This window comes from Amyelois transitella, chromosome 28 (assembly GCF_032362555.1).
Source record: "Amyelois transitella isolate CPQ chromosome 28, ilAmyTran1.1, whole genome shotgun sequence".
Classification (NCBI taxonomy): domain Eukaryota; kingdom Metazoa; phylum Arthropoda; class Insecta; order Lepidoptera; family Pyralidae; genus Amyelois; species Amyelois transitella.
In genome coordinates, this window is record NC_083531.1 from 4,601,816 (window position 1) to 4,615,403 (window position 13,588).

General features: G+C 38.4%; 2 protein-coding genes across 3 annotated transcripts; both read left to right on the forward strand.

Moving 5' to 3' along the window:
- The first annotated feature begins 6,982 nt into the window (after positions 1-6,982).
- LOC106137547 (ubiquitin-related modifier 1) lies at positions 6,983-9,379 on the forward strand. Of its 2 annotated transcripts, XM_013338393.2 has the most exons (3): positions 6,983-7,077; positions 7,193-7,390; positions 9,138-9,379. In XM_013338393.2, exons 2-3 carry the CDS (start codon positions 7,193-7,195, stop codon positions 9,264-9,266), a joined length of 327 nt encoding a protein of 108 aa, XP_013193847.2. In that variant the 5' UTR covers positions 6,983-7,077; the 3' UTR covers positions 9,267-9,379. The 2 variants fall into 2 exon arrangements, with proteins under 2 accessions (XP_013193847.2, XP_060808353.1); XM_060952370.1 differs by lacking the exon at positions 6,983-7,077 and having other exon boundaries at positions 7,152-7,390.
- Positions 9,380-9,739: 360 nt separating this feature from the next.
- LOC132903572 (uncharacterized) lies at positions 9,740-10,540 on the forward strand. The gene has a single exon (XM_060952157.1). It carries the CDS (start codon positions 9,740-9,742, stop codon positions 10,538-10,540), a length of 801 nt encoding a protein of 266 aa, XP_060808140.1.
- The last annotated feature ends 3,048 nt before the right edge of the window (positions 10,541-13,588 follow it).

Here is a 13,588-nt window from a genome sequence, read left to right on the forward strand (position 1 = left end):
TGAAAAAAAAAATCTATTATTCACTAATTGCTATAATTAGGAATGGAGAAAGCGAAACCGGTTTGAAGGAATTTATAGATAAACTTGTTTTGCGATATGCAGGTAAAAAATTCCCGCGCATTCACACAGGTTGGGACCTTAGGTCAGTGTTGCCAACTAAACGTTTCGAACTACCTCCTGGCTTAAGTTTTGAAGGCCTCTGTGGCGGAGCGGTAATGCGTTTCCCTGTGTCACATTTGGTCCCGGGTTCGAATCCCGGCCAAGGCATGATGAGAAACGAATATTCTCTGATTGGCCGGGGTCTTGGATGTCTATCTTTATAATTATTTATTTTTGAATATAGTCACACATCATTTCGTAGAAGTCCTGAGTCCGGTCAAGAACGCGAAACTTCAGTGAAAAAATCAGGTTAGTATAGACCAATTTACTTGTACATACATATAATCACGTTTATCCCTTGAAGGGTAGACAAAGCCAGTCTAGGCGATGGTCTAGCAACCTGTCACTATTTGAATCTCAATTCTATCATTAAGGCTCTGTCTACCTCTCTCTCTGTCTAAAGGACATAGATGTGATGATATGTATGTATGTTGACAGAGTACGTCACCTTCTTTTATTCAGCGCAAATATTTTACTAATTTTGAGCATATTTCCAATAGTAATATACTAATATTAATTTTGGACCATATATTTATTTATTTATTGTTTTCAAAAAAATTGTAATAAAAAAATTCTCAGCTCGTTTTTTTTTTAAATACGTTGTATTTTAGTGCTTTTTAGAAATAACCGTTGGCAACCGTGCCTTCGCCACAAGACGTTATCGTCCGAAAAATTATTTATTTATTTAAAACTTTATTGAGCCTCAAAGGTACAATAGGTGGACTTAATGCTAATAGCATTATCTAAGGTTGACTAACTTTGTAAATAGCTAATAGATTAATAATCCGATGTCAATTGAAGAGTAAGAAAAAAAATACACAAATCTATACTAATATTATAAAGCTGAAGAGTTTGTTTGTTTGAACGCGCTAATTTTAGGAACTACTGGTTCAAATTTAAAAACTATTTTTGTGTTTAATAGACCATTTATTGAGGAAGGGTTTATGCTATTTATCATCACGCTGTAACTATTAGGAGCGAATAAATAATGAAAGATGTGAAAAAAAACGGGATAAATTTATCAATCCAGGGCTTCAATGATGCCCAAAATAACTTTTCCACGCGGACGAAGTCGCGGGCACAGCTTGTTTTTTATACCTACATAAACATATCTACATATATAAGAATATATTACGGTGAGGGAAAATCCCCTGCAAAGGTCGCGGAGGTCAGACGGGAGTCGCTTCGTGTAAAAACCTGACTCACCCAATCCAGGGTCCATGGTCAAAGGCGTACCCCGGGCTCCTCTTCAGAGTGGTGAGGATGCAATCAAGACAAAGTAAGAAGGAAGAAAGAAGAAAGAAAGAATATTATACCTATAGAGACACAAAAATGCATATTATTGATATAATTATTGTGCCGTGTGGTTCCCGGGACCATTAAAAAAGAATAGGACCACTCCATCTCATTCCCATGGATGTCGTAATGGCGACTAAGGGTACGCTTATAAACTTGGGATTCTTGTTTTAGGCGACGGGCTAGCAACCTGTCACTTTTTGAATCTCAATTCTATCTTAAAGCCAAACAGCTGAATGTGGCCTATAAGATTGTTTACTTTTCAAGATTGTTGGCTCTGACTACCCCGCAAGGGATATAGACGTGATAATATCTATATATGTATGTATAAGTTATATAAAAATGTGACAATGTTACGTTTCAGATATTGAGGAATAAGTACAATTTATCAAATCACAAATAGTTGAAAACTTGTTTATTAATTACACTTATCTAAATGTGTTTTAAATTACTGACGGTGATTACTGTTTGAAATATTTATTAACATATTTTAGAATCATTGCTCAATCGGTATTTCAATGAGTCATAAATAAATTATCAGTAATTGCCGTGTGGCTCCCGGCACCAATTATAAAAATAATAATAGGACCTCTCCATCTCGTTCCCATGGATGTCGTAAAAGGCGACTAAAGGATAGGCCTATTAACTTAGGATTCTTCTTTTAGGCGATGGGCTAGCAACCTGTCACTATTTGAATCTCAATTCTATCATTAAGCCAAACAGCTGAACGTGGCCTATCAGTCTTTTCAAGATTGTTGGCTCTGTCTACCCCGCAAGGGATATAGACGTGATTATATGTACATATGTATGTATGAGTAATTGCTAAATAGGTTTACTTATGTACTTTATGAATCGGAATGTATTCGCTATGGATGTTGTGAAAGGCGACTAAAGGAAAGGCTAATAAATTAATTCAAATTTCAATGTAATAACTCTCTAAAAAAATCCTATATCGTTTTTGTAGGATCACAGAAAATCAACGCATTTTGTGACATCATCATACACATGCATATGCTGAGTGGAAACCCTTTTGGTTTTATCGTGTAATTATTTTTTTATTATTGTTTTAAAAAAAATTTAATGTCACCTTTCGCGCCAAATAAAGATCTTTCTTTCTTTATTTCTGTGGTATTTTAAATATATACTTAGGTGGAAACCCTTATCACTGAGGTGTATGAAAAATAGATGTTGGCCGATTCTCAGACCCACTCAATATGCTCACAAATAAATAAATAAATATTTACGGGGCAAATTACACTGATTGAGTAAGCCTCGAATAAAGTTTGAGACTTGTGTCACGAGATACTAACTCAACGATACTATATTTTATAACAAATACTTATATAGATAAAAATCCAAGACCTAGGCCAACAGAAAAAGTTATTTTCTTATCACGCCCTGGCCGGGATTCGAACCCGGGACCTCCGGTGTCACAGAGAAGCGTACTACCGCTGCGCCACAGAGGCCGTGAGACGAAATTTTCATGAGAATCGGTCAAGCCATTTCGGAGGAGTACGGGAACGAATATTGTGACACGAGAATTTTATATATAAGATTTAGAATACATAGTTTCTTTTTATTATTAAATATAATTAGTTATTATACTTAAGTTATGTTTTAGTTCGCTCCTAAATTCTTATTTATTATTAATATATTGTCTACAGTATATACTTAGATATACCTAGACGGTAACAGGTAGGTACGATTTATACCATTTCATATTTTTAATAATAAAACACCAAATATAATTTAATTTATTTCACAAAATACTTACATGTAATAATTTTATTTTTAAATTCCAAATATTTTATGTGTAAAATATTAGATCCGCCATTTTGTGACGACGGCCATCTTGTACCGAACGAACCATCAAACTATAAACTAATTCACCTTTAAACAAAACAAATCAAAACCATAATCAGTCCATGCGTTCAAGAGCTCCGATGTCACAGACGCAAATACACGTCAAACTTATAACACCCCATCCTTTTTCCGTCGGGGGTTAAAAAATGGCACCTATATTATTTCTTCGTCTTCTTGATGAATGGAACCAGCGAAACTATTTAGTAAGACAGCTTTATGATAAATGGAGACTTCATAAGCCGTGTCACCAAATTGTCTTGCTGGTTGAATTGAGAACTTCCTCTTTTTTGTCAGTCGGTTAACTGTGATATTGGTCCACGGAGAATCCTCGTATTTTAAGCTGAGCTAAGATATTAAATTATACATATATACAAACATATAAAATCACGTCTTTTGGTATACGTATATATTATGTAGATACCTACATACATCAAGAAAAAAAAATAAGAAATAAACTTAAAATGAAGAGAAATTCTAAACGCAAAATTTTATTTTAAAGGCCCACTCCATCATGGATTTCGTAAAATGCGACTAAGGGATAGGCTTCTAAACTTGGGATTCTTCTTTTAATGGATGGGCTAGTAACCCGTCACTGTTTGACACTCAATTATATCATTAAGTCAAATAGCTGCCTATCTGTCTTTTCAAGACTGTTGACTCTGTCTACCTCGCAAGGGATATAGACGTGATCATATGTATGTATGCAAAATTAAAAATTAATGTCGCTTGTACTCACCCTAAATATAACTATATAATGTGTGTGCTGCTGTCTGTTCGTACATATATAACATTCGTTTATCATTTTGCGGTTTGTTTATTGATTTTTAATATGTCACATATATATATATACATATATATATATATATGTTACAGTAAGTTATGTTGTTTACGGCAAAGAAGTGTTTTCACATACATATATGTATTTATATACATACATATAATTCTTTTTTTTAAGGCAATGGGCTAGCAACCTGTCACTATTTGAATCTCAATTCCATCATAAAGCCAAACAGCTGAACGTGGCCATTCAGTCTTTTCGGGACTATTGGCTCTGTCTACCCCGTAAGGGATATAGACGTGACTATATGTATGTATGTATGTAGATCTTTTTCTACCGTTCCTGGTTTGGTCTAGACAAATTTATCTACAAATGGCTAATTTAACAATGTTACCGCAACATGTGGTTTTCTCGTATTTTTGATAGCAACATACATATATACTACATATGTATGTATATATATATTGATAGCAACTTAACTCTCATAGTGCCGTGTGGTTACCGGTAGGTACCAATAAAAAAAAGAATAGAACCACTCAATCTCGTTCCCATGGATGTTGTAAAAGGCGACTAAGGGATAGAATTATAAACTTGGGATTCTTCATTTAGGCGACGGGCTAGCAACCTATAACATTAATCGAAATAGCTGATCGTGGCCTATCGGTCTTTTCAAGACTGTTCGCTCTGTCTACCCCGCAAGGGATATAGACGTGATTATATGTATGTTAACTCTCATAGCTTTAAAATATTTTTGATATGTGTGATATGTCAATGACGGCCTTTTTTTTTACATTTTCATACCGCGACAATTAGATTTAACCCCGATGCAACATGATTTAGGTCCCCCGCAAAGGTTGCGGAGGTCAGACGGGAGTCGCTAATGTCGATTACATAAATAAATATCACACGATATTTATTTATGTAATCGACATTAGATAAATAAATATTTAGCGAAAAGAAGCAACTAAAACGAACACTTAAAAAACTTACCGAATCTTCATTCACGCCGAATATGCATTATACATTAAAAACTTTGGACACAAATAAATTAATTACTTACTACACTTTCTTCCAAAATAACTAGTCAATAACATGAACTATGAACGATGATTTGTCTTGCACTAATTAAATTTGACTGCATGAAGTAACAACGTGTTGTTATAACAAATAATACGTGATAATTAACAAATAAATACAATAATGTGATGCGTGTGTATAAACAAAATTGACATGTACATATCGAGAGATTTATTTAGAGTCAGCATATTTTGCTTCCGCGAATGTATGGCACGTATCTATACTAATATTATAAAGCTGAAGAGTTTGTTTGTTTGAACGCGCTAATCTCAGGAAGTACTGGTTCGAATTGAAAAATTATTTTTGTGTTGAATAGATCATTTATTGAGGAAGGCTTTAGGTAATATAACATCACGCTGCAACTATTAGGGAGCGAAGAAATAATGGAAAATGTGAAAAAAAACGGGGTAAATTATTTATCCTTGAGGGCTTCAATGATGCCCAATATAACTATTCCATGCGGACGAAGGCGTTGTTTTATAAAAGGTGTAGGTACATACCTACCAGTCCGTGTGGTTCCCGGCATCAATAGAAAAATGAATAGGACCACTCCATCTTACCCATGGCTGTCGTAAAGGCGACTAAAGTATATCCTAATGATGATGTGATGTATGTATTATGTACTTCATACATATAATCACGTCTATTTCCCGTACGGGGAAGACAGAGTCAGTTGTCTTGAAAAGACTGGAAGGTGACGTTCAGCCATTTGGCTCAATGATAGAATTGAGATTCAAATAGTGACAGGTAGCTAGCCCATCGCCTTAACGAAGAATCGCAAGTTTATAAGCCTATCCCGTAGTCGCCTTTTACAACATCCATGGGAAAGAGATGGAGTGGTCCTATTTTTTTTCTATAGTTGCCGAAAATCACACGGCGCGGCCAATTTAAAAAATATATTGGTAATATATAATACTGTAGTGAACATTACCACACTGACTTAAATTTGCAAGGTTGCTTACTCTGCAAGGTTGAATGAAACGCAGCTTCAGCTAAATTTAATTTCTAGGTATATGTATGTTTTATACAATAATCACGTCTATATCCCTTGCGGGGTAGACAAAGTCAACAGTCTTGAAAAGACTGATAGGCCACATTGAGCTATTTAGCTTAATGATAGAATTGTGATTCATAGTGACAGGTTGCTAGCCCGTCGCCTAAAAGAAGAATCCCAAGTTTATAAGCCTATCCCGTAGTCGCCTTTTACAACATCCCATATTAAACCCGGTGGCACTGCGGACCCCGGGTTCCTCTCCAAAGAGGTGAGGATTCGGCGGGCCTGCCAGAAGCATGATGAGTTCGAACCTAACAGACTGGCTCTGTGTGTACCAATCATCATTCAAGTACAACAAAAAAAGTAAAAAAATGTTTTTCTTATTGTCAACTTTTGACATTGACTTTGACAAAACGATGTCGCCAACTTTTGCGTGTCCCCGCAAAAGCAAGGTACTAAACTAATCAAAAATTACTTGACTAGCTTTCGCGCGCAGTTTTACTTTGAATTTTTAGAAAAGGAATTTTTTTACTAAAAAATACGAACAGCTTTGTAATAATAGTCCTCTGTACTCAGCCATTTTGATCAAAAGTTGCGATAAAACAAAAATAAGCTCTTTTTATTTATATATTACATCAAGTAAATATTTTATACTTTTATTTTTGATTGAGTCAAAGTCAAACCAGTGAATGGAATATTTTTTTTTTTCTTTATTATTCATATTATTTTCGACGGGGTAACTTCAGTTATCAGCGTTGGCAATACCAACCCGAAAAGTCAAATCGAACAATCAAAACATAACCTGTAAAAATAAAAACATTAAAAACCTATTCATTTTAAAAATTAAGAATGAACTTATAATGAATTTAGGCTTACTTTTAGCTGATTGAAACATAAATTACTTAGAAAGGTTCGTCATGTCTTAGTGGTTTTGTGTAATACCTAAATCTTTGATTTGTTTATTTTTTTTTGAAAAGGTAACTTGTGAAATTTTGAATTGTTATGTAAAAACCATTTTTCTACAGATGGCAGAATTAAAAATAAACTTACGCTTCGGTGGCGGTGCCGAATTACTGTTTGACAAAATAAAAAGGCGGGAAATAGAATTACCGCCACTGAAGAAATGCTATCCAGACTTGGAGCAAGACAGTTGGAGGATACGAGAATTATTAATTTGGATAAAAGATAATCTATTGAGGGAAAGGCCGGAACTGTTTTTGCAGGTATTTATATGTTTTTAGACAGTCAGCGGTCAGAGTGTCGGAAAGGGTGCGCACTTTTTTGGGACTTAGAAAAATTTCGCCGATTTTTTTATGCCCTATTAAGCCCAATTTTTTATGATGCCAAGGCTTAGGTATGACTAAGAGCATCCCTTAAGGTCATATGTTGTTTTGCGCTGCATACGATATTTTCAGAGTTATACTCATTTTTTCGTCAATGGTTCTCAGGACTTGTCCCCAGAGCCGGATTAACCTTAAGGCAGAGTAGGCAACTGCCTAGGGGCCCAGCATCGACAGGGGCCCCGCCCACTGCACTGCATTCCGAAAATATATTTTTTTTAATTGAACGAAAATGATAATTAACAAAACTTTTCTTTCTTTTTCAACACCTGTAACACTTTATACATACAGAACCATCTAGTATCTAATATAAGAACTAATATAATCCTTCGAATCGCAACTAACTGGACTTCATGTACGTTGGGGGAATCCCCGATTTGTTGGGTGCGTTCTGTAAGCTTCCGTAGGGTGATAATAATTTGTAGCGTAATAGTTCCGAAACTTTCAAAATACCTATAACCTACGTATCTTTAATTACAATATGTGATATGAGTTCTGCGATTGCAAGGTAAATTTTAAAAGTTTATGTGTTCTCCGTATTTGAAGACTTACGATTTTCACATACACAAAACCAAAAGTATTTAAAACAAAAGTGTTCCCGCTATTTCGGCATTCATAGAAAGGATTATGAATTCTAAATGGTGTGAAGAAAGAAACAGAGCACATATATCTTTTATACCTACTAAAAATGAGCTTTTGATTTATAGTTATTTAAAAATTTACTGCGATAAACCTTCTGCCAGTTTTATTGGAGAGAAAAAATTGTTAAAAAGTGCAAAAAATATAGTTTTTGGCCAGTAAAAAATAAAAAATAAATTAGTATAATGTAACTTAGGTAATGTTTTATTGTTCCCTACTAAAATACTATATTTATGTGCAAGGTACTATATTTTTAAAAGCTTTTCTTAAAAAATACTATATTTTGACACTAAAATGTTGGCAACCCTAGTAGAAGGCAAAAAAAAAAATACATCACATGATTATCAGTCAGAATAGGTAAAGAAAAGGGGCCCGAAAATGGTAGTGCCTACAGGCCCATGACAGGGTTAATCCGGCTCTGCTTGTCCCAAAAAGTGCTCACCCTTTTGTATACCCTAACCCAGTCCCAGCAGTTCATTTGATACTTACGACTATTTCAAATAAAAATTCAAAATCGATTGTTATTTACACTATTTATTTATATATTATTAATGCAAAGACTGTAAATATCAAAGTTCTTCATGTAGAAACTGCACAAAAAATACAGGCACTAAAAGAATAATGATTTAATATGTATACTAACTGTGCCCGCGACTTCGACCGCGTGGAATAGTTATTTTGGGCATCATTGAAGCGCACAAGGGTGAATAATTTTCCCTGTTATTTTTCACATTTTCCATTATTTCTTCGCTCCTAGAAGTTGCAATGTAATGTTATATAACCTAAAGCCTTCCTCGATAAATGGTCTATAAAACGCAAAAAGAATTTTTCCATTCAAACCAGTAGTTCCTGAGATTAGCGCATTCAAACAAACAAACTTCAGCTTTATAATATTAGTATAGATTGAACGATTGGCATTGCATATTATGTTTTTTCTTCAAAATTCTCTCATCTCTTTCCAGCATGCTGACTTCATGTAAATCTGTTTCAGGGTGACTCTGTCCGGCCTGGTATCCTAGTTCTGATCAATGATGCAGATTGGGAGCTGTTAGGAGAGCTAGATTACCAGATACAGCCGGGAGACACGATTATGTTTATATCTACATTGCATGGAGGTTAATATAAAAAAATAAGGATCCATTAGCTAAGTTAATAATATATGTTATTTTTTTACAATGAAACTGTGCTTCAACCCCTCTTTTATACAGTGTTAAGGTATTAAAATATACAAATGTAGGGATTTTCATAATAATTTTATTAGTTTTAATTGTATATACATCAAATAATAAATAAAATTATATTTTAGTAATAAACGGACAACCTATATCACTACTCATACGCGGAACTCTTTCGTCCTGCCATAAATTCGGCGGACAAGTAAAATGAAAAAATGACAGTTTGACAAGTGTCAATCCGATTGTATTTCTAGGCCCGTTTGTTGCTTTACGTTTAAATATTAATTTTCAGATTTCAGATTCAAATCTTTTATTTCACCCTATATTCATTTCCCTCTTCTCTTACTCTGACTGCGCTTCACCTTCTATTGAGTAAGCTCTGAATCTATCGCTACATTGGTGACCCCGCTTTAACACGATGTCGCAATCAAGGAGTGAGAACAAAGGAGCCGGAGAGCCGCTTTCCTTGGATCGCGTAGGCGTAAGAGTACCTCCTTTTTATCCATCGAAACCCAAGCTTTGGTTTGCTTCGCTGGAAAGCCAATTTGTTCTAGCTGGAGTGACGTCAGAGGCGACGAAATACCACTATGCAGTATCGCATCTAGAACCTCAGTACGTGGAGATCGTCGAAGATATTATCGAGGCGCCGGCTACGGCAGATAAGTATGAGACGCTTAAATCAGAGCTCGTAAAGAGGTTGTCAGCGTCCCGCAAAAAGCAGGTCCAGCAACTACTTCATCATGAAGAATTGGGAGATCGCAAACCATCGCAGTTCCTGCGGCGGTTAAGGGGATTAGCTGGTTCTGAGGTGCCAGACGATTTACTCAGAACTCTCTGGGCCAGCCGTTTACCCAACAGCGTACAACCCATCATTGCGTCGCAGGCTAGGATGAAACTCGATGAGGTCGCCGTGCTAGCTGATCAGGTGCTGGATACAGTATCACCGAATTTGCAAGCAGCAGGAGTTTCCACAAAACACGATAGTGGGTCGAGTGAGATTGCTGCGTTAACACGACAAGTCGAAGCGCTAGCTGACAAGGTCGACCGTATGTCGCGGTCAAAGTCAAGAACCAGGCAGTCTTCAAGTCGTCGTGGTCGCTCTACGTCAACAAGATCGCACTCGAATTACAGGAAGTTCCCGACATGCTGGTATCACTACAAGTTCGGTGATAAAGCAAAAAGATGTGTCAAGCCGTGTGACTATACGGGAAATGCGTAAGGCAGTCGATAATGGCGACCGACGACTGCCCAAGTACCGGTCGCTTGTTTGTTACGGACAAACGGACGAAATTACAATTGTTAGTAGATACAGGTAGTGATTTGTGTGTATTTCCTCGCAAATTTTTAAAAGATTATCGTGCGAAAACTAATTTTGAATTGTGTGCCGCTAACGGGTCAATCATAAATACGTACGGTTTCTATCATTGCGTACTAAACCTAGGGCTGCGTCGTGACTTTGCTTGGCATTTTATTGTAGCCGACGTAACGAGGGCGATAATAGGCGTGGATTTCTTATCACATTACAATATTATAGTAGACGTCCGAAATCAACGCCTTATCGACGGTAACACTATGGTCGCGACCGTGGCTTCGCTTGCCTTTAGTAACGAAAGTATTTCTTCCGTGAAGGTGGTTTCTGGTAACTCTGTCTATCACAACATACTAGCAAAATTTCCCGAAATCACTCGCCCACATGGAATACATCGTACACTGCACCACAACACTGTCCATCACATCCGCACTACACCTGGGCCACCGGTCTCTTGCACTCCCCGTAGGCTTGCGCCTGATAAACTGAAAATTGCTAAATCGGAATTCGAGTCTATGTTACAGAATGGTACTTGTCGGCCTTCCGAATCAGCATGGGCTTCACCCCTTCATCTTGCGCCCAAGAAGGACAATGGGTGGCGTCCTTGTGGGGATTACCGCATGCTGAATTCCCGGACAATACCCGACAGATACCCCATTAAACACATTCATGATTTTTCCTACTCTCTATCAGGCTGCACCGTCTTCTCTACCATTGATTTGGTGAAGGCCTACAACCAGATCCCGGTCAATCCAGACGACATAGCGAAGACAGCGATCACAACGCCGTTCGGTCTTTACGAATTTCCGTTCATGACGTTCGGACTTCGTAATGCCGGACAGACGTTTCAGCGATTTGTCGATGAGATGCTGCGGGGCCTGGATTTTACCTATGCATATCTGGACGATTTTCTGGTCTTCTCGAAGGATCAGAAGACCCACGAAGAGCACCTTCGTCAACTCTTCGAAAGACTCAAGCAGTACGGCATGGTCGTCAACACGGCGAAGTGTGTCTTTGGCGCGTCTGAGGTAACCTTTTTAGGATATAGAATTTCAGGTAAAGGTACGACACCCCTACCTGAGAAGGTCGAAGCCATCACCAATTTCCCTGTCCCAAAGACGGTAAAAGAACTACGCCGCTTCTTGGGTATGGTGAACTTTTATCGTAGGTTTATTTCAGGCGCCGCTAAACAACAAGGTCCTCTGAACGCACTGCTGACAGGATCAGTGAAAGGTTCACACCCGGTACATATTACTGGTAAGTCACTTGAGGCTTTTGAAGCCTGCAAAGAAGGTCTGTGTCAGGCCGCCTTGCTGGCTCATCCCAAGTGTGACACAAGGTTGGCGCTTGTTACTGATGCGTCAGACAGAGCTATCGGTTCGGTGTTACAGCAACAGTCTGATGGTGAGTCCTGGGAGCCATTGGCATTTTTCTCTCGTGGGCTGAGTCCTTCCCAGCAGAAATACTCACCCTACGATCGAGAATTGCTCGCCATTTATGAGAGCATAAAATATTTTAGGCACATGCTCGAAGCTAGAACTTTTACGGTCTACACCGACCACAAGCCCCTGACTTTTGCCTTCCAAAGTCGAAAGGAAAACTGCTCGCCAAGACAGTTCCGACACCTGGATCTGATTGCGCAGTTTACCACCGACATACGTCACATCTCTGGTAAGGACAACGTGGTAGCTGATACCCTTTCCCGAGTTGAGGAAATTTCCCAGCCAATCGATTCAGAACAGCTGGCTGCTGCTCAACGTTCTGATCCAGAGCTTAGGCAACTTGCAGAAGGTACGACTTCACTGTGCCTTAAGAAAGTCAGGATTCCAGGTTCCAACACAGAGCTGTTTTGTGACACCAGCACAGACATGGTACGACCGTTTGTTCCCAAGCTGTTACGGAGAAGGGTGTTCGAGAGTCTACATTGTCTCAGCCACCCTGGTGCCAAGGCAACAGTCAGATTGGTCTCTGAACGTTATGTTTGGCCGGAGGTGAAAAAGGACTGTAGGAACTGGGTGAGAGCATGCATAGCGTGCCAACAGTCTAAGATCACGCGTCATACTAGTGCTCCTCTCAGCAACTTCAAACTTCCTGCAGCTCGCTTCAAATTCATCCATATTGACCTGATCGGACCATTACCTTCATGCCAAGGTTACAAGTATTGTCTCACAGCCATCGACCGTTTTACGCGTTGGCCTGAGGCAATACCCTTAGAAGAAATTACGGCCGAAGCAGTTGCAAAAGCCTTACTCAGTGGCTGGATTTCTAGGTTTGGTTGCCCTGCTGATATCGTGACAGATCGTGGCAGACAGTTTGAATCAGCGTTATTCGGAAATCTTTCACGCATCGCTGGATTTACTCATCGCCGAACAACCGCCTATCATCCCGCCTGTAATGGCCTCGTGGAAAGATTCCATCGGCAGCTGAAATCTGCCATAATCTGCCACGGTAACACAAATTGGGTCGAGTCTCTCCCTCTCGTATTGCTGGGTGTCCGCAGCGCGTTCAAGGACGACTTACGAACTACCTCAGCAGAAATGGTGTATGGCGAACCATTGCGTCTGCCAGGTGAATTTTTTGATTCTGAAACTGACTGTCCCTTAGACTTGACGGACTTCACTTCAAGACTTCGGAATATAGTCCAAAGCCTGAAGCCCACACCAGCCTCTCGTCATGGTGGAAAACGTCCAACATTCGTTTTCAAGGAATTAACCACTTGCACTCACGTATTCTTGCGTGATTGCACGGTAGGTGGTACCTTGAAACCTGCATATTCCGGACCATATGAGGTACTTCAACGAGATAATAAGGTATTCACTATCTTGGTTAGAGGTAAAAAAGTCACGGTATCGATAGACCGAGTCAAGCCGGCCTACATACTGTGTGACCCAGACACCACTCCATACATACCTTCAGATCACGCATCACACAAACATACTTCACAAAAGCATGACAAAC